A 25114-nucleotide genomic window follows, 5' to 3' on the forward strand; every position below is an offset into this window, starting at 1 on the left:
AAGACAAGTAGCAGGAACAGAAAAGACCTTTATCCTGGAGTTCTGCTCAGAATGGTAGGGATGCATGCTCCAAGATCCTCTGAGCTCACCTATTTGTCACTCCTAAGCATCAAAGTATTAAAGATCAACCTACCAGGAGATGAATTTTATGTGCCCTACGGGTACTCACAAAGTACCATGGAGTGCCATATATTTGCTACACATGGGCTCCAGCTGTGTGGTGGTGTTTATGTATGGCGAAACACAGAGGCAACGATACAATGCCAGTCTTTGGTTGGAAGGGAGTGTGGGCTTTCTCTGGAGGAGAGTACTATACAGAAGGAAGTAATAGTGGGGTGCTTGGAAGATTCCAGGACGGTCTTGTCTGAATCTAGATCTGACTGTATGTAGGCTGCAAAAAGTGTTCAGGCATCTGTTTGACTTACATCTTCTACATATGCTTTCTATAAAATGCTTAAAAATGAAGGAAATGATCAGCAATACTGGGAAATTACAGGGAAGTTCATGGATATTTTAGTATGCAATCATAAGCATTTTAAAAACTATTTTACCTTTTAAGATTAAAATATGATTATATCATTTCCCCCTTCTCTTACTTTCTTCCCAATCATCCTATATATTTGGTTAGGAAACAGAAGAGATTTCTGAATAACTTGCCAGATCTTATTATTGCATATTAATTTTAAGCTTTTCAACCCACACATGTTGAGTTTTTGTTGGTTTCTGATTACACCAGAAAGAAATCTCATATTCTCTGTCTGAAGAACTTGGTGTCTTCAGCTGCAGGGACTTACCTTCACCTTCTGGGGATTGGAGGGGACCACTATGCACAAAGGCAAGAGCCTGCACTGTTTTGGGAGTCTCTGAGACTCCAATGACCAGTGACTAGATTTCTCACACCTGGAATTAGGGTTTTGTTAGACTGTTGATGGCTCTTGGGGTAAACATTATCAACAATAGTGTTTTGTGTGTGTGCCCTGTGTGTATATGTGTGCTTAGCATGTTTAAGTGTATTGTCTGTGTGTATATGTGTGCTTAGCATGTTTAAGTGTATTGTGTTTGTGTGTGATTTCAGATAAACATAAAACAATATAACTTCCTATGTCTTTCTTAGGAATCTTTAGAATTATTCATCCCTCCTCCCTCCCTCCCTCTTTCTATATGATTCTTCCAATCCACAATTAAAGCCCCTCACTGTTTCTCATGTCCCCCTTCTATCAACTCTACCTTCCTATTCCCTTTTACACTTGGTATTTTAAATATTTAAGCACAAACCCTTAACCACCCGAAATACCTCTTACACATTTGGATGATGATTTAGCTAGCTGTAACTTTGGTAGGTAGAAATAAAAGAACACTCATTCACACAGCTGTATAGATTTTTCTAATACTGTATTCAGGGGCAATAATGATAGATTCATAATATGAAATACTTTCATTCATTAAGAAAATAAATATTTTGTAATTCTGTTCATTAAAACAACTTTAAAATAAAACTAATTGGATGACAGTAAGATTAGGGAAATGAGAGAGGAGGAGAGATAACACTGATAAATGTAATATATTAATTACTACTGCAAATGAAGGAGAGGAGAATAACACAACACAAATACAACTCTGACAAGGGCACTTAATAATAAAAGAACAGTTACGTCAAAAGTACCAACATACGTGGCCAAAAGAAATTAGGTTGTTGTATTGGAAAGTGTCAAACATGTGCATTTAAATGTGTAATACGTATTTAAACATCTATTATGTATACATCTAAAATTGGTGGTAGGCTGCTTCCCATATGTGCCCTGTTCCTGTAGTCCCTGCCGTCAGGAGGTGGAGACAAGATGACCACTAGGGTTATGTAGTATTAGCTAGTCTCAGAAAGCCAGAACAATAAAATAAAGTAAAATAAAATGAAAAAGTAAGTATAGCTATTTTACAACACTGAAGCTACTCAGCCTTAGTAACAAGAATAGACCTCAACCAGGTATAGCTTTATTGGAGTGATTGGAAAGATTCTTAGACCCTTTCTTCAGTTTCATGGCACAGGTCAGATGGATGATTCTAGGTTTTATCCAACTCCTAAGGGGCCTAACTTTTGGGAGTCAAGAGTCCTGGCTGCCACTTCAGTCTACCAAGTGTTGGCAAAACCGCCTGTCCTTGGTGAGCGGAACGCATGAAGTATTCAGTGAGTGCTTGTGCACATGGACTTTGGTTCTCTCAAGCGTTAGCCTAAGAGAATCTAAACTGCTGAGTGTAAGACAGAAGCAAGAGAATATAAACTTCCAATGATATAGAGTGAGTCTTCAGGTGACTGTTGTTCATAGTACATGGGGCATCTGTGAGGAATCCTCTGACGTGTGTGTGTGTGTGTGTGTGTGTGTGTGTGTGTGTGTGTACGTGTTTCCTCAGGTTATCCTCATCCAGATAAGTTTTCCTGGACAGACTACCTGCGAGCTTCTCAATCGAAGGCAGTGCCCGCCAAGGCCTTTGGCATGGTGAGTTCCTGTGGTACCCAACTGTTACCTTCATGCAGCAGGTGAGCCGGGCTGCTGCTGATCTATCTATCTCTAGTTCTTAAATCCAGGTGCTGATTTCATAGCCAACTCGCTTCACTTTTGCATAACGCTGCACCGTTGTACTTACGGGCTGTTGTCCTACATTCCTGCACATAGAGAACAATTCCTTATAGGGAATCACAAAGAAGGACATAGAGGTGCTAACCTGGAGTGTCTCATCAGCCACTGCACGTGAACTTGAAGCCCATTTCTGGGCCCACTGAGTTGAGAACTCTGGATTTTCTGTGTCTTTTGTTCATGGACTCCTTGGACAATGATGGTAACATAATCAAATAGGTGAGACAGTGGATGGAATCTAGTGAGCATAGATTTATATATATGAGGGCAGCATTTTTTTCTAGCCATTATGAAAATACTGATGTTTAAGGGTTCAGATTTACACTTGCTTACTCAGAGTTTAATTAGGTAGAAATTAATTTGTAAATCATTTTACACACAGAAGTGATATAGTTTGGAAATATATCTGTTCTAAATTGGTGATTTAAAAAAATTCTTTCTAAATTCTGATTTTTCTCCTGTTGGCTTGACTTACTTTTGTATATCCCTGACTGTCCTAGAACTCTCTATGTAGACCAAGATGCCCCTGAATTCACAGCGACCCATCTGTCTCTACCTCCCAAGTGCTGGTGTTAAAAGCCTACCTTTAATCATTCTGGTGACTAGATAAGATTCAAAACAAAACACTGTTTTATTTTTCTAAGAGAGAGTTTAATGGCTAGATGTAGGTACACAGAGGAAAGAAGTCAGGGGTCCAAGGTTACAGGAGTTTCAAGGCATCAAAGCTTCCATAGCAAACATGCCAAATATCTGATAGCTTCTCTCTCTCTCTCTTGCCCTTTTCCATATCTTTACTTGATTTTTTTCCTAGAGAATGAATAAGATGATAGAAATATTTAGCTGTAAAACCTGTCATGGGTTATCTAGAATTCAGCTCAAATATGTACATTTGACATCTACAATGTGGAGCAATTAACTTCCTTGTGGAGAATACCAATCCGGGAGAAAAAAGGAAACTTCTCAGACACAGCCCATTTAATAGGTGTAGTAATGCTTTCAAAAGAAAATATACTCACATAAAAGCTGTGCTGCAGTTTACCAGATACTGGAGAATGGCTTAACTATTTATAACTCACATATTAATAGAGTTTTGTTTTACGGTTACCACCTGTAGACTTGAAGAATTCAGTATGATTTCATTTCTCCATAAAGTCAGCTGAACTCTTTTCATGTGAAATGGCTTTTGACAGGAAGCCTTCAGCCAACCTATGAAAACCATTAGAATAGTCTCACTTTTGACCACTACGTTTCTTAGGACACCCACTGCACCCAGTGAGTTCCCTATCCTGTTTCCCTTATTGCTTGTATTCTTATCGTTATGGACTTTTGGTCCCAAATATTTTAAAACTCAAATCTCAAGTCCTAGGTGAGTTGGTGAAAGAAGAACTTAAGTGGCTTTAAATTACATAGTGGTTAGATTTTAAGAGAGTTCTTAACTTGAACTTGTAAGCAGCTTCTCTCTAAGAGTATTTGAAGTTTAAATTTAGAAAACACCGTGTTTATCTTTTTGAGCGATTTGCTAAATAAATGGACTGCCTTTTAAGACACACAGTTTCCATGGGCGGCGAAAAGAATAGACAATCTTATTTTATATTGATCTCAGAAAACAATCTAAATGAATAGAGAGACTGTAGTTAAGAACCTTTCAAACCTTGATGATAAAATTCATAACTGAATCCATCTCTGTGTTATATAGTCAACTCAAAAATGTCCAAAGTTTTTCTTTCTACTAATAGATTTCCACAGCAGTGATTTGAAAATGTGCATAAAGTCCTACATGCTCTTAAAACTAATCGTTAAAGATCTGTGTGTTTGTACCACGACCATGATGCTGGAACAGTGACCTGGCTTGCCGATTTCACTAACTTCTTCCATTGGGATGTTGTGGGCACCTGGCTTGCCTGCTTCACTGACTTCTTGTGCTGTGATGTTGCAGAGGACTCCACATGGTTTTTTGCCAAACATGAAGTTGGAAGCTGTGGACAAAAGGAACCCCCAGTTGATTCGTGTTGCTACCATTGCCGATGTTGATGACTACAGAGTAAAGGTACATCTTTACTTATTATGTTGGCTTCCCAACATCTCTTGTGCCTTCGCCATCTTGTCACCTCTTTATTTTCCTCAGTTTTTAGTTCTAATGCAGAATAGTTTTTGGCAGGAGAAAAGTTTTTCTGTGGGGAAAAGCCATTATGGATGTAGCCTTGACTGACTTCAGCAAATAGAGGATGGAAACAGTTTCCTTGAGGCAGGAGGCCATGTAGCTCACAGAATGGCTACAGAGTGCTGCTTTAAAACCTCCCACTCCTTTCTGCTCTCTTTGCATGTCTTAGGGTATTTTTATGTTGAAATAAGAAATCTCTGGGTTGGACAGGACCATAACTGAGAGAGACTGTAAAACGTTTCTACTTAGACATTCTGTAAGTTCTTCCTTTTTAAAAAATATTTTTGTCTTCTTTTTGTTGGCATTATCAATATTTTCTTGAAATCATTGTCATAATTTCTATAAGTCTGTCTTTTCTTCTTCATATATATATCTGATATATATGTATATATTGCATTTTGGACACTATAGCCAAATAGTTTGAGCTGAATCAAAGAGCTGATGAGCAGATTTCTGTATTGTCCTTGTTGAAGACACATCTCTGAAATGATTTTCTTTTCTAAGATAAAATCACTTGGTCTTTTTCATTACAGGGAGCAGAAAGTTTTTGCCAGCTTGGCTTCATTATATTTTGTAAAGAATAATAGTTAAAAACAACTTCTCCATCCAAACACAGTTTGTTTTCATAGTAATAAAACCAATGAAGTAAACTAATTTAAATACACATTATATTAAAAAGTGTATTTGTTGGATGGTACTTTGATACAATTAAAAGGAAACTTTATTTCATTTGCTTTATCTTTCATTTGAATAATTCATTTTTGATACAGTTGCAGGTACATGGGTTTGATGAAATTCAGAGGCAAGCATGGGGTTGTACCAGTGAGTCCCATACATGGTGGGGGTTCTTTGTTCTGACAAATAAAATAAGTCTGTTCAGGGAACCAGGTAGCTGTTGTCTCCCGTAATACCTTGCTATCAACATTGTATCTTACACTCATTTTAAGTGTGGTGCCTTGTTCTTATTGCGGCTCCTGGTTACTTCCTGGCACTTGAGGTGGCAAGACAAATATCTTCTCACATTGGCTCTACAATACATTCACATTTATAACTGGCATGTTTAGTTACTAGCTTTCATTTTAAATTTATTGCACTGTGGTTTTAATAACATACAAAATGATCTAGATTTTTATTAAGGGAATATTTTATTGATATTTCTAAGAAATGTATTCTGCTTTCCATTTATTTGTTGTCAGCTTATTATATTAATGTCTTGAACTGACCTATTTATTATCTTAAAAATATAATTTGAAAAACTTTATCTCCTTGAGTGAGTTTATTATATTTCTCATTTGCCATCTCAGCATTGAGATTTTAAAATCTTTTGAACGTTTAGTACTTAGCTGATCACTTCAATGCAGTATTTCATTTTTCTTGTTATTCTTTGTAATTCACGCAAACTGTCCTTAGTGGAAGCAAAAGAATATGAAGTACTTGTGAAAGTATCAAAGCCATAATTGTTTATCTCTGTGGTCTTTGGAATAATAGAAGGCCTTTAGGATTTTAGAATTAAATTAAGATGTGTTTGTATAAGTGACTACTTATATAGCATGTAGTCCATCAAAAGGTACCAGCTTTGAAATATAATTAAAAGTCTTGAGGTCTCACACATAACCTTGGCCAATTTTCTTGCTGCCTATTTTTGGCAGAGCTTGACTCTATTTCCTGCCTTCCTTCAGCCAGTCCCATAGATGGGTAAATACTTGACTTGCCCTATGAGGTACAGGGGAGATCTGTGAGCTCACCATTTCCTAACAAGACACAGGAGTCAAAAGTATTAGCTCAAACTCCATTTCTCGGTGTCCCTCCAGAGAAAAGGCATTAAAATGAGGACTGGGTTTTTCTCCCATCTCTTGTGTACAGAGGCTGAAGGTCTTTGGCTGGTGAGAAAGTATTTGAAGCCTTTTGATCTCTTTCCTTGGCAATTCCTCAGTTGGTATGTTGATCTCAGCAGTCTGTGATGCTCCTCCTGCAAAGTCCGTGTCTTTCCAGTTCTTTTTAATTACTGGCCCATAATAGACACTAGTCACATGGACAGAGGAGTGGAAGAGGGGGAGCGCTGAATGTACTTTGAATGTATCAGTTGAGTATGTGTAAACTCTTTCCTCATTCTCTGCCCTTCCCTAACTAATCCTCTGTTGGAAATCTGATTCTGCAGAAGGTGTCAAGAAGTGCCACAGTTTGACCTGGGTTTGACCTCTTGTTCTGAGCCTCTTAGCTTTGCAGTTAGTTTGGTGATGCCACTCCTCTGGTATGTATCTATTACAATAGTAAATAAAGGGACCATAGAGGATACAGTGACGAAGTTTCCAGGAGTTATAGACACTGCAATGCCAGATAGAGCAAACTACTCACTGGGGAATGAGCATATTACTCGGGACTCTAGGCTCAGCGTATTATCCAGTGTACTACCACAGCTGTATCTCCACAACTTTTTTTTTTTCCAATTTTTATTAGGCATTTACTTCATTTACATTTCAAATGCTATCCCGAAAGTCTCCTATACCCTCCTTCCCGCTCCCATTACCCACCCTCTCTCACTTCTGGCCCTGGTGTTTCCCCTGTACTAAGGCATATAAAGTTTGCTAGACCAAAGGGCCTCTCTTCCCAGTGATGGCCGACTAGGCCATCTTCTGCTACATATGCAGCTAGAGATATGAGCTCTGGGGGTACTGGTTAGTTCATATTGTTGTTCCACCTATAGGGTTGCAGACCCCTTCAGTTCCTTGGGTACTTTCTCTAGCTCCTCCATTGGGGGCCCTGTGTTCCATCCAATAGCTGACTGTGAGCATCCACTTCTGTGTTTGCCAGGCACTGGTATAGCCTCACAAGAGACAGCTGTATCAGGGTTCTTTCAGCAAAATCTTGCTGGCATATACAATAGTCTTCACAACTTTTTAAATAAGTTTTTGTCTCTGCTCTATGGTTAATGAGGAAAGACCTTAAGGAACATCAACATAGTTTCAGAGAGTTAAAGTCAGAGCCAAGTTGTATGTGTGTGTGTGTGTGTGTGTGTGTGTTTTAATTTATTTTTTTATATATACACTTTGACTTTAGCTGGCAACAGGGATAAGCTTTTGGGACCCTGTCACTGCTTCAGGGATGCATGGTATGCAGCCAGATTCAAGGTCACATTCTTTCAGTTCACTCTACTCTTCGGCTGACTGTCTGGTTTTCATTCGAAGACACTCTGCTTGGTCAACTTGGTCTCTCCAGGAGGTCAGTGGTGAGGTTTTACTTGCCATGATTGGATATTAAGGTGACATTTTATTCCCTTATGTTGATGTCTGGACTTATTAATTACCATGGTTACTCTCTAATAAATATTTATGATAGATTCACTGCTTCTTGTTCAATTTGGAGCCAGCCATTATGTTTAGTAATTATTCTTTTGTTTGGCTGCACGCTGCACTCTGCTGTATCCAAAAACCCATTACTGTCATCTTATCAGGAAATGCACATTAAACTACAGTAGATGGATGGGTACTTTAAGGAAGTTTAGACTATATTCGGGTGCAAAGAATATTCATCTATGAGAAAATACAAAGGGGGGATTTAAAACAGAGTACTATTTGATAAATATTTGCCCTGTGGGAACTGAAGCTAAGCTGTGAAATAAATTATAAATGAATTCCAAATAGATGTTTTAGGAAGTTCTCCTGAATCATTAATAAATTGAGTCTCCTCAGCAAGCCTTTTCATATTTAATACATTAACTGGATGTATTTGCAGTCTTTCTAAGTGAAATAAAGACACCCTGATCAAGGAAACTTATGGCAAGTTGTCCACTTTCATGATTAGAAATTATTTTGGAACTTAGATTAGACTAATAAGTCGAAAATCTTTTGCGTCCATGAATCTTTAGGTGAATTAACATAAAGAAGTCAGAATATAAGTGAGCAAGTGTTCTCTTGATTGACAGTTGCCTTGTATGTGGCCTCTGGAGTCCTGGTTTAACTGTCAAGTAGGGATTCATATCTAGGCTAGATCATCATCCCACTTGCCAAAGTTTCTTGCTGGGATACATTTCTGGAAATGGTTTTGAGAAATGAGGATAGAAGAAGATATTGATTTTTAAAAATGACTGTTCTTTGAGTTGTAAACTAGTAATTAATGGGCATTATTGTGTCACAGTAATTGATGACTACCTTCATTTGGGAAGAAGACTGTGACACTTTTAAAAAGTATCCAGACCAATTAATGAGAAGATCATTTTTAAAGCTGGTGAAACTATAAATGACCATCAGCCATAATGTCCAGAAAAGCTGAAGTAGGTAGAGTGTCATACCTGGAGAAGACGGACACATTAGTGGAATTGCAAGCATCATAAACAGCAGTTATTAAAATATGATGCTTACCTCTGCAGGAGTCCAGGGCTGCCCTTCACATCATGTACAGCCCCTGCAGTCACCTGTAATGTGCGTGAAGCTGAGGGAGCAGGTATAGGGAGTTTAAATAACAATTGCATATGGTACAGGACACTGGTGCCCTGGTTCTGTAGCCCCAGTTTTTAACCTAGGGGCAACGCCTTTGCTGTGAAGTACCAGCAAGTGGCTATTTCTTACTTGTGACCCTGGGCTAAACCATGTGTTCAGTGCTCATAGACAATATCCAAAGGGATGGATAATCCTTCAACTGGGTTCTACAAAATACTCCCGTGTAATAACATATTCTTATACGTTTTGCTTGAGCTACTTTTAGCTTGTGGCATGACAAAAACAGATGGCAGCAGCCTCCTGTTTGGCCTGTGGGTTATAATCCACCCACGCCTGTCTTGATAGACAATCGTGTTGACGGGAAGATAAGATGAAGGGACTGTCATCTGCAGTGAAGGTAGCTTTACATCCCTGCACCATTTTTTTTTCTGTTTGATTATTGAACCAAATCACACCTATTTTTTTGCTTTCAATATAGTTTTAAATGTTTTTCAGTAAAAATGAGTTGTAAGACATGATGTCTGCTATGTCATTAATAACACAATTGTAAAAAGAAATGTATTTTTCTGATACAAAACTGTTCTTATCCACAATTGGCTTTTCAGTGTAAATACAGCCTGGCTCCCAAAATGATGAGCAGTGGTTCACACTGTGGGCTCACCTATCAACCAGAACTGTATTCTTCCCTGTAAACGTAGGGAGAGAGTTACGTTCCCAACTTTTATTCAGGTTATCCTACTTAGAACAGAAACAAAGGCCAGACAGCCAAATGCATGACTGCAGTGGAGAGGAACTGTCAAGCCTCCCCAGGAGCTCCCTCATGCACCCAACTCGCTCTGGGTTACCAGCTATCCTGGGAGACCAAGCAAGTGTCTGGCATGACTATTTGGCTGGAGGCCTCATCTGAGTCATAAGGCTAGCTAGACTAGAAATAGAACAGTTCACAGCTTCTGTGCAGTGCACTGTCTGTGTAGAAACTTCTTAAGTAAAACAATGGTGTTGCAGCTCTCCTCCTAGGCTCATGTGGTTCCAAGAGCATCTCAGGACAGCTACAGATTATGCCCCTGCAAAGTGGACGTGCAGTGCATCTGCATAGAAATGCTTGATGCTGTTTGTGTTTGGGGCTAGTGGTTGCTTGAATAAGGACCTCATTTTATTCTAACTATTACTAAAGTAGTAAGTCAGGCTGTCTATACTCCATATTGATATTTCATTCAAAATTGTGTTTACCCAAAAGTAAGACCCTTGATCTGCCGGCAGCAAAGCTTTTCATTCCTTACCCACAAGGCAGCCCACTTTATGATAACTGCAATCCTGCATAGCACATAGAGGGTTTTCTGAACTTAGCGTTAGAGATTTGCATAGTCCCCATTATTCTGTTGGGCTTCTAGAAGTGTGATTTCCATCCAGTGCCGTTCTGACCTTTCCAATGCCCTTGCTAATACTGACACTTAACTCATTATGCTGAACATCATCTCTTCTTCTTACATCCTGCTCTATAGCACTCTATTCTTACACTGGAGGGCCATTCTCTCAAAAATAAATAATTGAACAAAATCACTCCAAAATTGGCTAGGCACAATTGCCAACTTCCCTGGCCCATTCAAAAACAGATACCATTTCTTGTAATATAAGAAAGAGTGATAGACACAGGCCGAGTTTATTCTTTGACAACGATAGTACATGATGTATTTCCAAGGTGTAGTTATACTATGTTCCTGTTGTTACTGTAACAAATTTATACAACTTTAGTGCCTTAAAAGAGCTCAGATTTATAATATTATATTGCATTAGGCCAGAAATCTTTTGTGGTCGAAGCAACCATGAGTAGGGTCAGCTCCTTTTGGAAGCTCAGGAAAAGACTCTTTTTCCAAGTTCTAGTGTCTACCTTATTCATGGGCTTATAGCCTGTTTCTTTATATGCAAGGCTTGTAGTTCACTGATGTCTTCAGACACTCCTCCCTACCCACAATCAGCATTGTGATTTCTATGGACTGCCCGGATCATACAGGGTAATTCTTCCTTTGAGCCTTTATTTAATCACCCTTAAGGATTCTTCTTGCTGTGCAAAGTAACATTTTCACAGAATCCAGGGCATTAGGATGGGGACATCTCTGAAAAGTAATATGTCTTCGTCTCTTAAGGCAGAAAAGGCTTATTCTGGCTTAAAGTTCATGGGAGCTTGAATCATGGAGTTTGAATTCACGGTGGCAGGAGTTTAAAGCAGCTGGTCATATTGCCTTTGCAACGAGGAACAGAGAGTGATGCATGCCTGCTGCTACTGCTACTCTGAGCCCGTTCTCTACATCCAGGATCCCACCCAGGAATTCTTTCCGTGTAATGACTGAAATAAAGGTGATTCCGCAAAGGCATACACAAAGACCCATCCCCTGTGTGGTTCTAAAGTCTAGCAAGTTGATAGTCAACTCTTAGCCACTATAGCTCTACTCATGTCTGTCTCTCACCCAAATGAATCACCTTTAAGCCATTACCTTCTACCCTTTGTTCGCATAGGCTTATGATCATCTTACAGTAATATAAAGTCTATTTGGTCCAATATCACAATTCCTATTGCCAGCAACATTTCTAATAATCTTAAAAGTCTAGACTCTTAGGCTGAGCTTGGAAGCACATGCCTATAACCCCCATCTCTTTACATGGTAAACAGATGTAGGTGAGCACGTCTGTGAGTTATAGGCTGGTCTGATCAACAAAGAAAATTTTAGGCCAGCCATGGCTGCCTAGTGAGACTTCATCTAAAAAAAAAACACAGGTTTTAACTGTGACTTCCTACAATGTCAAAACCAAGCTATATATGTTCAACCCATAACAAATGGCATAGAATAAATGTTCTTAGAATAAAAAGATATTTCCAAACATAATAAGGAATGACTATGGGGGAGTCCAACATAAACACCAAATTCTTCAGCATGAGGTCTTACATCTGGGGCTCATGATGAAATCGGTTGAATTCCAAAGGAGTTACTTATTGAGGCCCACTGGTCCAGTCCTGGTCCCCTCAGTATATACAAATTCTCTCTCGGGGCAGCCCCATGCCTTCATCTACCTTCATTAGATGTCCCATAGCCTGAGCCATCTCCAATATCTTGTGGTCTTCATTGCTTTTGGGGACCATGCTGCCACAAAGGCAACTACTACAGGAGAACCTAATTGAAGATGACCTGAGAGACCAAGGATTGCTGACAGACAGGGCCAGACAATCAGGAACAGTTGTTTGAAAGAGATACTTGCTTGGGACCAATGAGACAAGGGTGGAGGGTATTAAAGGAGCTTTCAGCAGTGTTCATAAGAGCTTGCTGCTGCATTCTCACCTGTTCCCAGAGTCTGTGCCATTGATTCTATGCCACCTCTTCTCCAACTCCCAAGGGCTAGTAGGGTTGGGCAACTGGCTGTCCAGGGCATAAGCAGCACTTCGCAATGTGGGTTTCATCTTCACTACATCATAAAATGGCTACTTGTGTCATTGTAGGCATTGTACTCAATCTTGTTTCTCTCATGTCTTCAAAGTAGTAGCAGCTAATACTGATGAACTTGGAATGCTGCCAGCTTAAGGGGGAGCCCTGCCCATCTGGACCATAGCTGTATCAGCTTTACCTCCTAACCCTTTGACATTCTTGCCTAGGGAGTTGCTTTTGAGGAGCAAGAAACACCCTCGACTTTATTGGTAGTTCAGGTGGCTGCATGTTTACAAGTTTGGGTGCCTTTCATGATGGGGTCTAGCCTTCAAGGTACCTTTTCTGTTGCCTTAGTGCCTTGCCTTGTCTGAAACTTACACTTGCTCACACATCTTCCTTCTACCTAGAAAATTAGTTTACTATCTTCATCAAAATACTAAATACTAAGTGACAAAGAAGAATAAAACAGAATTCTTGACAATAGATAGATAGATAGATAGATAGATAGATAGATAGATAGATAGATAGATAGTTTACTATCTTCATCCAAATACTAAATACCAAGTGACAAAGAAGAATAAAATAGAATTCTTGACCATAGATAGATAGATAGATAGATAGATAGATAGATAGATAGATAGATAGATAGATAGAGTGACCATAACATTTGGAAGAAAATAGAAAATAGCTGTTGATCAGTGTGTTTTTTTTTAAACAATTTTCTATTCAGGTTGATAGTGATAATCCACTCAAACTCTTCTCCTTTTTGATCTTGATATTGTCGATATTTATTCTTGAAGAGTTGGCATAGGCAGCAGCCTTGTGAGAAGTGACAACGATTTGATAGCTGACTTCTGTTACTGTCATTGTTTTGTTAGAACATTGACTGTCAGGTGCATCCTGATTTCAGAATCATTCACGTGGTAGTAAGACAAGGAAAATAGACTTTCTGTTAGAGAGCACAGCCCAGCTATGTAAGGGCAGGAGGTGGGCTCTCATTGATATGTAGAGGTAGGCAAAGTTTTATATGAACATAGCATTTAAATGAACCTTGGAATCTAAATAGATGTATGAACCATTGTATAAGCAAGCTACAAACACATAATTTTAAAGTCATTCCAAATCAGGACATTCAGAGGCTGAGTTCTATGTTGTTGCAGAAGAAATCTATGCAACATGATTTAGCCAAGCATGTTGGTACAAACATCTATCTATAGCCTAACACAGAAGGAGCACAAGTTCAAGTCCAGGTGGGTTCCAGGATTAAACCTTGTATTGAACAAAAGAATGAAAAACAAAAAGAACAAACTCATCTCTTTTAGTTCGTCCAAGACAATTGCCACCTGTCTTCCCTTTGAGAGTCTTCTTAGAGCCCTCACTTCTTGAGGATGGTAATTTTGGCCATGGTGATTAGATAGCTGTCTATTTGACATTCTCCCTGTAAGCACAAATTCAACAGCTTTATTGGCCGAGAGAAAGGTCAAAGATTATTCAGAGAGGTCTTGCATGTCATTTCACTAAAGTCCAAGGAACCTAAGCTCATTATTGTGCCCCTTTTCCCAAATCAACCCAAGGAACAAATCTCCTGTCATCTTCTTTCAGCCTTTCCTTTCATATGATCTTGTTTTCCATTCTCTGGAGAAAGAGGAAAGTCAGCAAAATTGCTGATATTTCTTTGGCCACGCTCACCTTCCTACTCCAATCCATGTTGCTATTAGCTGCTGTAAATTTTTCTTCTTAAAGAATTTCACTCTCTTTTTACATGAATTCATTTTCCATTATTAAGGTTATCTGACAATAGTTTCTACATTTGCCCCATTTCTTTTTAAAGCATTTTAATATTTTTTAAATTTTTCATTAGATATTTTCTTCATTTATATTTCAAGTGCTATACCAACAGTCCCCATACCCTCCCCCCACCCTGCTCCCCTACCCACCCACTCCCACTTCTTGGCCCTGGCGTTCCCCTATACTGGGGCATATAAAGTTTGCTAGACCAAAGGGCCTCTCTTCCCAGTGATGGCCGACTAGGCCATCTTCTGCTACATATGCAGTTAGAGACACAAGTGCTGGGGGTATTGATTAATTCATATTGTTGTTCCACCTATAAGGTTGCAGACCCCTTTAGCTCTTGGGTACTTTATCTCCTTCATTGGGGGCCCTGTGTTCCATCCTATAGATTACTGTGAACATCCACTTCTGTATTTGCCGGGCACTGGCAAAGCCTCACAGGAGACAGCTATATCAGGGTCCTTTCAGCAAAATGTTGAATATAATATTTTTATTATTCCTTTTTATTAAAATGTTTTTAGGCAATAGTTTTTATCTCACTTTTCTCTTCCCAGATACTTCCTGTCTCCCATACACCCAATTCTAAGCTTTATTTCTCATTCCTTCAAAAAATAAACAAAAAACAAACAAAAAAAACTAAACCTAAAAAAAGGATACATAATACATTAAAAAGTCTACAGAAATGGAAAGTAAATATACAAGCTAGAGACAAAAAAAAAGTGCCCAAGGAAAGCAAAATGAGATAAATCATCTATAAAAATAGTTCTGAGTTCCTTCTGTGTTGGCCAACTTCTCCTTGACATGGGGCCTATCCATCAGTGTGGTTAATATACCCAGCAAGACTCTATTGGAGAAAATTAATTTTTCCTTTGCCAGCAGGTATCCATCACTGAAAGCTTCTTGGTCAAGAGTGGGAGCCAGTGTTTCTTTCTCCCTCTTAGAGCTGGTGCCTTGTCTGTCTTGAACCCATGCAGGTTGTGTGCCTGCTGCCACAGTCCCTGTGTGTTCATATGTGCATCAGTCCCCTTGTGTTTGGTAGATACTTTTATTTTGGAGTCTTCCATCACTGCTTCCTCTTACAATCTCCTCTTCTTTGTAGATCCCTGAGCTGGGTACTCTAAGGTCTCTCATTTCATGCACATTGCCCAGTTGTGTCTCTACACTAGTTCTCAACTACTACAGAAAGAAGCTTCTCTCACGAGGGCTGGGTGGGGCACTGATTTTTAGGTAAAGCAGAATGTCCTTAGACATTTCCCCCCTCCCCCTATTTCCCTGTAGCAAAACAATAGTATTTTACTTCCCTCCTAGGTTCATGGCCTATCCAATCTCAGCATCTTGGCCACCCTTGCTGGCAGAAAAATATATGGAACACAAAGAAAAAGAATCACCCTGGGTGAGGTAATTCAACCCCCCCCAAAGTCTAATATTGTATATTTTTTTCTTTTAAGTGGATGCTAGTTTTTAAGTCTTGGATACATATGCTACAATTTAGATACCCACAGAGGTTGGGTACAGGAAAGGGATTAGGAGAAAGAGATAACCTCCCAAGGAATGAGTAAGTCCAGTCAAGCATGGCTCTATCTCATAGAACAAACCTTCATTCTAGCCAAGGAGTGCTTGGTTATTCCTACAACATTCATTTCACCATCACATCTGCATACCTCACAGGCGGGTCATAGTTACAAGTCAGTGTGTTGGCTACTAGGTTAATGACCATTATTCCCCAGTGGCATGCGTGGTACTTTTCAGGACCATGGGCAGTACTCAGTAGCCATGAAGCCTCTAATTAGCCTCAACATGTCTGTGCTGGTTGAGATACACAACGCCTTTGTACAATCTCACCATACAACAGTAGCATCTCATCATCGGTTTGTGGAGCACAAACAATAACCTTCGCAATAGCCTGTGATATTTGGGGGTTCTGCTGAGCCTCTTTAACCAATGACTCAACATGATGTAATCCATTCCTAGCAATGGAATATTCACTTGGTACCCTAAGGTGTCTAACTTGGACATGTCTCCCCCATTGTTTGATGGCTCCATTTATATTCCTTTTGGGTATGTATATAGTTTAGGAAGATTCAACACTAGCAGGTTTCCATACAGCTGGTCAAATGGCCCTTAGTGGGTTGTCCCTCTCCATATTTCCTCCCTTATCTTATTGCCCATCTACTTTCTATTTAATCCTCCCATCCCAGTCTCCCTTATCTCTTGATAACAATATATTCTGTAACTCATTCCTTGGGAAACTATCCCTTTCTTCCAATACCTTTCCTCGACCTAACCTCTGTGTGTACCTTAATTGTAGCATATGTATCCAAGGCTTAAAAGCTAGCATCCATTTAAAAAGATTAAATGTACAATATTAGACTTTTGGTGATTTTAATTACCTTACTGGAAATGATTTATTTTTCTCAGTGCTCCATCTATTTATCTGCAAATTTCATAATTCTATTGTTCATAAGATCTGAATAATAGTCCACTGTGTAAATGGACCTTATTTTTATTATCTATTAATTAGTTGATGAACATGTAGAATATTTCCAATTTCTGGCTGTTATTAATAGAACAGCATGAACATGAATGAGCAAGTATCTCTATAATAGAACATAGACAACTTTTTGTGTTTGTTTAAGAGTGGCAGAGCTGGATCTTGAGGTAGATCTAGTCCCAGCTTCCCGATTAATCACGGTAGTGATCTCCATAATGGCTGTGCAAGCGTGTACTCTCCTCAACAACAAACAAGTTTTCTCCTTTCCCCATATTCTCGCCAACATGTGTTATCATTGCTTTTATTATTCTCAGCCCTTCTGGCTGGTGTAAGATGAAATCTGAACATGGTTTTGACTTGGATTTCATTGATGGCAAAGGATGTTGAACATTCTATTGTTCCTATTTGCATCCTTTCAGTTGTTATATTGCTCCCGCTATTGCTTCAAATACTGTGTTGAATAGTTATGGAGAGAGTGGGCAGCCTTGTTTTCTTCCTGGTTTTATTGGAAATGCTTTGTTTCCTCTCCATTTATTTTGTTAAAGCTGGCTCTGGGCTTGCTGCAAATTGTATTTATTTTGTTGAGGCCTATCCCTACAGGACTTCTGTCACAAAAGGATGTTGGCTTTGTCAAAGGTCTGTTGTTTCGAATCTTATGAGATAACCTTGTGATTTTATGTTGCAGTCTGTTTATATGGTTGTTTTTGCTGATTCATCTCTGGGTTGAAGCCAGCTTTATTATGCTGGACGATCTTTTTGATGTGTTCCTGGATTTAGTTTGCCGGTATTTTATTGAGAATTTTTGCATCTACATTCACAAAGGATATTGTTCTATAATTTCATTTTTTGTTGGATCTTTGTATGACTTAGGTATCAGGATAATAGATGCCTTGTAAAAATAATTATGAAAAATGTCTTTAGTTTTTCTCTTTCCACAATAATTTGATAAGCATTGGCACTAATTTTTGAAAATCTGGTAGAATTCTACATTGATTCCATCTGTCTCTTGGCCTTTTATCACTTGGAGGGACTTCTGTCTAATGATTCTATTTCACTAGGGGTTATGAGTCTCTTTCCACTGCTTATTTGATTTCGTTTTGACTTTGGAAGGTCATATATTTCATGAAATTCATCCATGTCTTTTAGGATTTAATAGTTTGTTGGAGTACAGATTTTTAAAATATGTCCTTATGATTCTCTGAATTTTCTCAGTGTCTGCTGTAATATCCTCCTTTTATCTTTAATTTTATGAATTTGGATCTTTTCTCTTAATCTTTTAGATAAAATTACTAAGATTTTACAAATGTTACTTATTTTTTTCAAATAATCAACCTTTCCTTTCATTGGATCTTTGATTTATATTGCTTGTTTGTTTCCAGTTTGTTGATTTCAGTCATGAGTTTGATTAATTTTTGCTGTCTTCTATTTTGGGTTGTTATTTTTCTTCTGGTCCTAGAGATTCCAGATGTGCTATTAAGTTACTAGTATGATATTTCTCTAATTTTTTTTCATGTAGGTTCTTGATGCTATTTGAACTATTTCTTTGTACCACATAGGTTTGAGTTTGTTGTATTTTACTTTCATTTTCATTCAGTTCTAACACAGTTTTAATGTTTTTCTTGATTTTTGTCTTGGCCCATTTTTATTTAGTATTGAGTTGTCCAGTTTCCATGAATACCTATAGTATTTTGTTATTGCTGATACCAAGTCTTAATCCTTGGTTATAATATAGAATGGAGAGTGTAATTTCAGTATTCTCATATCTGTTGAGATCTCCTTTGTCCCAGATTATACAGTCATATTGGAGAAAGTTCCAAGAGGTGCTGAGAATATGAATATGAATATATATACACATATATATATATATATATATATATATATATATATATATATATATATATATATATATATGGTGCCTGAGTGCAATGTTCTGTAAATATGTTAGGTACTATGGTGCTTTGAATATTCTTGACCCAGAGAGTGGCACTATTAGGAGGAGTGGCCTTGCTAGAGTAGATGTGACCTTATTGAAGGAAGTGTGTCACTATGGGGATGGGCTTTGAAATCCTCCTCCTAACCGCTCGTGACACAGTCTTCTCCTGTTTGCCTTTGGAACAAGATTTAGAACTCTCAGTTCCTCCTGCACCATGCCTGCCTGGATGCTGCCAAGCTTCCTGTCATGATGATAATAGACTGAACCTTAGACCCTGTAGGTCAATCCCAACTAAATGTTGTCCTATATAAGAGTTGCCTTGGTCATGGTTTCTCTTCACAGCCATGAAAACCCTAACTAAGACAGGTACTTTTGGTTTATGATGTCAGTTAACTCCAACATTTCTCTGTTTAGTTTTTGTCTGGAGGACCTGTCTATTGATAAGAGTAAGGTACTAAAGTTTCCCACTATCACCGTGTGAGGCTCCATATGTGAATTTATCTGTAGTACTACTTCTGTTATAAACTTGGCTGCTCTTGTATTTGTTGCATTTATGTTTAGAATTGCAATGTCCTCTTGATGAACTTTTTTTTCCTTTGATGAGAGTGTAGTGTCCTTCCCTATCTCTTCTGATTAGTTTGGGTTGAAGTTTTTGTTGCTATTGTTGTTGTTGTTCAAATATTAAAATACCCATTCAAGCTTGCTTCTTGGGTCCATTTGCTTGGAAGTTTTTTCATCCTTTCACCTTGATATGTCTACCCTTGATTTTAAGGTGTGTTTGTTGTATCAGAAAAATAGATCCTGTTTTCTAATCCAATCAGTTAGCCTCAAGGTTTGTTTTGTTTTGTTGTTGTTTTTAGTTTTGGAATTGAGACCTTAATATTGAGAATGGTCAGTAAGCAGCACTTACTGATTTCTTTAGCTTTGTTTGTATGATGTGGATTTTGCTTTTCCAGCTGTTGGTTTACTGTTATGGGTTTGTTTAATTCTTTGTATCTTTCTGGGTGTAGCTAACCTTTTCAGACTGTTTTCCCTCTAGTTCCTCCTGTTGATCTCTATTGGTAGACAGACACGGCTTAAATTTCATTTTGTAGAATATTTTTCTCTGTTGGTTTTCATTCATAATTTGGCATGGTGTAGTCGTCTGGGCAGGGCTAGCATCTGTGATATCTCAGAATTTATAAAATGTGCATCCAGACTCCTTTTTAGACTCCCCATTGAGAACTCGGTTGTTATTCTAACTAGTCTACCTTTATATCTTTGTTCATTGCTTCATCTTCATCCCCTACAGTTTTCAATAACTTCTGCTTTTTTATTTGCTTTGTTTTGATTTTGATTATTTTTTGTTTGTTTTTAAGCACTTAAAAATAATTTATTTATTTTCATTTTTTTATTAGATATTTTCTTCATTTACATTTCAAATGCTATCCTGAAAGTCCCCTATACTCTCTCCCTGCCCTACTCCCCAACCCACCCACTCCCGCTTGGTTCTGTACATTTAGTGCTTTGATTATCGTGCACCATGGAGAATTTCCTTTCTGACACTGACTGGTGTTCTGAATTCTTCTCGTACCTTGAGAGGCAACTTCTTCAGTTGGAGAAATGTTGTTCTACGATTTTGTTAAGATATTTTCTGTGTCATTAATTTATGTTTTTTTTTTCTATAGATATGTTTATTATCATTTTTTGAGGATCTCAGATATGCATTTAATAGATTTTGCTCATCTCTATCCTTCATTACACCCAACTACCCCCACCCAATCTCCCTCCCAAGTTCATGTCATTTTTCTTTTTCTTTTCTTTTTTTCTTAAATACTCCACTAAGTCCAGTTAGGGCTGCCTGTGTGTACATGGGTGTGGGTGCATCTGCTGGAACATGGGCAGTCTACAGGGGTCACACCCTTGGATAAACTGATTCTCTCTTTCCCAGGAGCTGTCAGTTGCCAGTAGCTCTTTAGGTAGGGATGGGGCCTCATGAGAACCTCCCCGTCCATGCTGAAATGTTGACTGGCTTGATCTTGTGTAAGTCTTGCGTAGGCAGCCACAACTGCTGTGAGTTCCTGAGTGGCAAGGACCCTATCATGTCTAGAAGACACGGTTTTAGAGCTGTCTTCCTCATCTCTGGCTCTTTTTTTTTTTCCATTTTTTATTAGGTATTTCGCTCATTTACATTTGCAATGCTATACCAAAAGTCCCCCATAGCCACCCACCCCCTCTCCCCTACCCACCCACTCCCCTTTTATGGCCCTGGTGTTCCCCTGTACTGGGGCATATAAAGTTTGCGTGTCCAATGGGCCTCTCTTTCCAGTGATGGCCGACTAGGCCATCTTTTGATGCATATGCAGCTAGAGTCAAGAGCTCCGGGGTACTGGTTAGCTCATAATGTTGTTCCACCTATAGGGTTGCAGATCCCTTTAGCTTCTTTGGTACTTTCTCTAGCTCCTTCATTGGGGGCCATGTGATCCATCCAATAGCCGACTGTGAGCATCCACTTCTATGTTTGCTAGGCCATGGCATACTCTGACAAGAGACAGCTATATCAGGGTCCTTTCAGCATAATCTTGCTAGTGTATGCAATGGTGTCAGCAATTGGAAGCTGATTATGGGATGGATCCCCGGATATGCTAGTGTCTACATGGTCCATCCTTTTATCTCAGCTCCAAACTTTGTCTCTGTAACTCCTTCCAAGGGTGTTTTGTTCCCACTTCTAAGGAGGGGCATAGTGTTCACACTTCAGTCTTCATTTTTCTTGAGTTTCATGTGTTTAAGAAATTGTATCTTATATCTTGGGTATCTTAGGTTTTGGGCTAATATCCACTTATCAGTGAGTACATATTGTGTGAGTTCCTTTGTGAATGTGTTACCTCACTCAGGATGATGCCCTCCAGGTCCATCCATTTGGCTAGGAATTTCATAAATTCATTCTTTTTAATAGCTGAGTAGTACTCCATTGTGTAGATGTACCACATTTTCTGTATCCATTCCTCTGTTGAGGGGCATCTGGGTTCCTTCCAGCTTCTGGCTATTATAAATAAGGCTGCTATGAACATAGTGGAGCATGTGTCCTTCTTACCAGTTGGGGCATCTTCTGGATATATGCCCAGGAGAGGTATTGCTGGATCCTCCGGTAGTACTATATCCAGTTTTCTGAGGAACCGCCAGACTGATTTCCATAGTGGTTGTACAAGCCTGCAATCCCACCAACAATGGAGGAGTGTTCCTCTTTCTCCACATCCACGCCAGCATCTGCTGTCACCTGAATTTTTGATCTTAGCCATTCTGACTGGTGTGAGGTGGAATCTCAGGGGTTGTTTTGATTTGCATTTCCCTGATGATTAAGGATGTTGAGCATTTTTTCAGGTGCTTCTCTGCCATTCGGTATTCCTCAGGTGAGAATTCTTTGTTCAGTTCTGAGCCCCATTTTTTAATGGGGTTATTTGATTTTCTGAAGTCCACCTTCTTGAGTTCTTTATATATGTTGGATATTAGTCCCCTATCTGATTTAGGATAGGTAAAGATCCTTTCCCAATCTGTTGGTGGTCTTTTTGTCTTATTGACGGTGTCTTTTGCCTTGCAGAAACTTTGGAGTTTCATTAGGTCCCATTTGTCAATTCTCGATCTTACAGAGCAAGCCATTGCTGTTCTGTTCAGGAATTTTTCCCCTGTACCCATATCTTCAAGGCTTTTCCCCACTTTCTCCTCTATAAGTTTCAGTGTCTCTGGTTTTATGTGAAGTTCCTTGATCCACTTAGATTTGACCTTAGTACAAGGAGATAAGTATGGATCGATTCGCATTCTTCTACATGATAACAACCAGTTGTGCCAGCACCAATTGTTGAAAATGCTGTCTTTCTTCCACTGGATGGTTTTAGCTCCCTTGTCGAAGATCAAGTGACCATAGGTGTGTGGGTTCATTTCTGGGTCTTCAATTCTATTCCATTGGTCTACTTGTCTGTCTCTATACCAGTACCATGCAGTTTTTATCACAATTGCCCTGTAGTAAAGCTTTAGGTCAGGCATGGTGATTCCACCAGAGGTTCTTTTATCCTTGAGAAGAGTTTTTGCTATCCTAGGTTTTTTGTTATTCCAGATGAATTTGCAAATTGCTCCTTCTAATTCGTTGAAGAATTGAGTTGGAATTTTGATGGGGATTGCATTGAATCTGTAGATTGCTTTTGGCAAGATAGCCATTTTTACAATGTTGATCCTGCCAATCCATGAGCATGGGAGATCTTTCCATCTTCTGAGATCTTCTTTAATTTCTTTCTTCAGAGACTTGAAGTTTTTATCATACAGATCTTTTACTTCCTTAGTTAGAGTCACGCCGAGATATTTTATATTATTTGTGACTATTGAGAAGGGTGTTGTTTCCCTAATTTCTTTCTCAGCCTGTTTATTCTTTGTGTAGAGAAAGGCCATTGACTTGTTTGAGTTAATTTTATATCCAGCTACTTCACCAAAGCTGTTTATCAGGTTTAGGAGTTCTCTGGTGGAATTTTTAGGGTCACTTATATATACTATCATATCATCTGCAAAAAGTGATATTTTGACTTCCTCTTTTCCAATTTGTATCCCCTTGATCTCCTTTTGTTGTCGAATTGCTCTGGCTAATACTTCAAGTACTATGTTGAAAAGGTAGGGAGAAAGTGGGCAACCTTGTCTAGTCCCTGATTTTAGTGGGATTGCTTCCAGCTTCTCTCCATTTACTTTGATGTTGGCTACTGGTTTGCTGTAGATTGCTTTTATTATGTTTAGGTATGGGCCTTGAATTCCTGATCTTTCCAAAACTTTTATCATGAATGGGTGTTGGATCTTGTCAAATGCTTTTTCTGCATCTAACGAGATGATCATGTGGTTTTTGTCTTTGAGTTTGTTTATATAATGGATTACATTGATGGATTTTCGTATATTAAACCATCCCTGCATCCCTGGAATAAAACCTACTTGGTCAGGATGGATGATTTCTTTAATGTGTTCTTGGATTCGGTTAGCGAGAATTTTATTAAGGATTTTTGCATCGATATTCATAAGAGAAATTGGTCTGAAGTTCTCTATCTTTGTTGGATCTTTCTGTGGTTTAGGTATCAGAGTAATAGTGGCTTCATAAAATGAGTTGGGTAGAGTACCTTCTACTTCTATCTTGTGAAATAGTTTGTGCAGAACTGGAATTAGATCTTCTTTGAAGGTCTGATAGAACTCTGCACTAAACCCATCTGGTCCTGGGCTTTTTTTGGCTGGGAGACTATTAATAACTGCTTCTATTTCTTTAGGGGATATGGGACTGTTTAGAAGGTCAACTTGATCCTGATTCAACTTTGGTACCTGGGTATCTGTCCAGAAATTTGTCCATTTCATCCAGGTTTTCCAGTTTTGTTGAGTATAAAGCTTTTGTAGAAGGATCTGATGGTGTTTTGGATTTCTTCAGGATCTGTTGTTATGTCTCCCTTTTCATTTCTGATTTTGTTGATTAGGATTTTGTCCCTTTGCCCTCTAGTGAGTCTAGCTAAGGGCTTATCTATCTTGTTGATTTTCTCAAAGAACCAACTCCTCGTTTGGTTAATTCTTTGAATAGTTCTTCTTGTTTCCACTTGGTTAATTTCACCCCTGAGTTTGATTATTTCCTGCTGTCTACTCCTCTTGGGTGAATTTGCTTCCTTTTTTTCTAGAGCTTTTAGATGTGTTGTCAAGCTGCTAGTATGTGCTCTCTCCCGTTTCTTCTTGGAGGTACTCAGAGCTATGAGTTTCCCTCTTAGAAATGCTTTCATTGTGTCCCAAAGGTTTGGGTACGTTGTGGCTTCATTTTCATTAAACTCTAAAAAGTCTTTAATTTCTTTCTTTATTCCTTCCTTGACCAAGGTATCATTGAGAAGAGTGTTGTTCAATTTCCACGTGAATGTTGGCTTTCCATTCTTAGTGTTGTTATTGAAGATCAGTCTTAGGCCATGGTGGTCTGATAGGATACATGGGACAATTTCAATATTTTTGTATCTGTTGAGGCCTATTTTGTGACCAATTATATGGTCAATTTTGGAGAAGGTCCCGTGAGGTGCTGAGAAGAAGGTATATCCTTTTGTTTTAGGATTAAATATTCTGTAGATATCTGTCAGGTCCATTTGTTTCATAACTTCTGTTAGTTTCACTGTGTCCCTGTTTAGTTTCTGTTTCCACGATCTGTCCATTGATGAAAGTGGTGTGTTGAGGTCTCCCACTATTATTGTGTGAGGTGCAATGTGTGCTTTGAGCTTTACTAAAGTGT

At 38.7% G+C, this 25114-nt stretch overlaps 1 protein-coding gene across 10 annotated transcripts in view; it reads left to right on the forward strand.

Annotated features, from left to right (window-relative positions):
• L3mbtl4 (L3MBTL4 histone methyl-lysine binding protein) overlaps positions 1 to 25114 on the forward strand; it is a 511181-nt gene that overhangs the window by 209409 nt on the left and 276658 nt on the right. For all 10 annotated transcript variants that reach the window (XR_003952134.1, XM_006524417.3, XM_006524416.3 and 7 more), the window contains 2 exons: positions 2407 to 2492; positions 4567 to 4677. Coding sequence is in view for 9 of the 10 variants with exons in the window: in XM_006524417.3 (XP_006524480.1) it covers positions 2407 to 2492; positions 4567 to 4677 (197 nt within the window). In the remaining variant the exon portion in view is untranslated. The remainder of the gene's footprint in view (positions 1 to 2406; positions 2493 to 4566; positions 4678 to 25114) is intronic.

This window comes from Mus musculus, chromosome 17 (assembly GCF_000001635.26).
Source record: "Mus musculus strain C57BL/6J chromosome 17, GRCm38.p6 C57BL/6J".
NCBI classification, from domain to species: domain Eukaryota; kingdom Metazoa; phylum Chordata; class Mammalia; order Rodentia; family Muridae; genus Mus; species Mus musculus.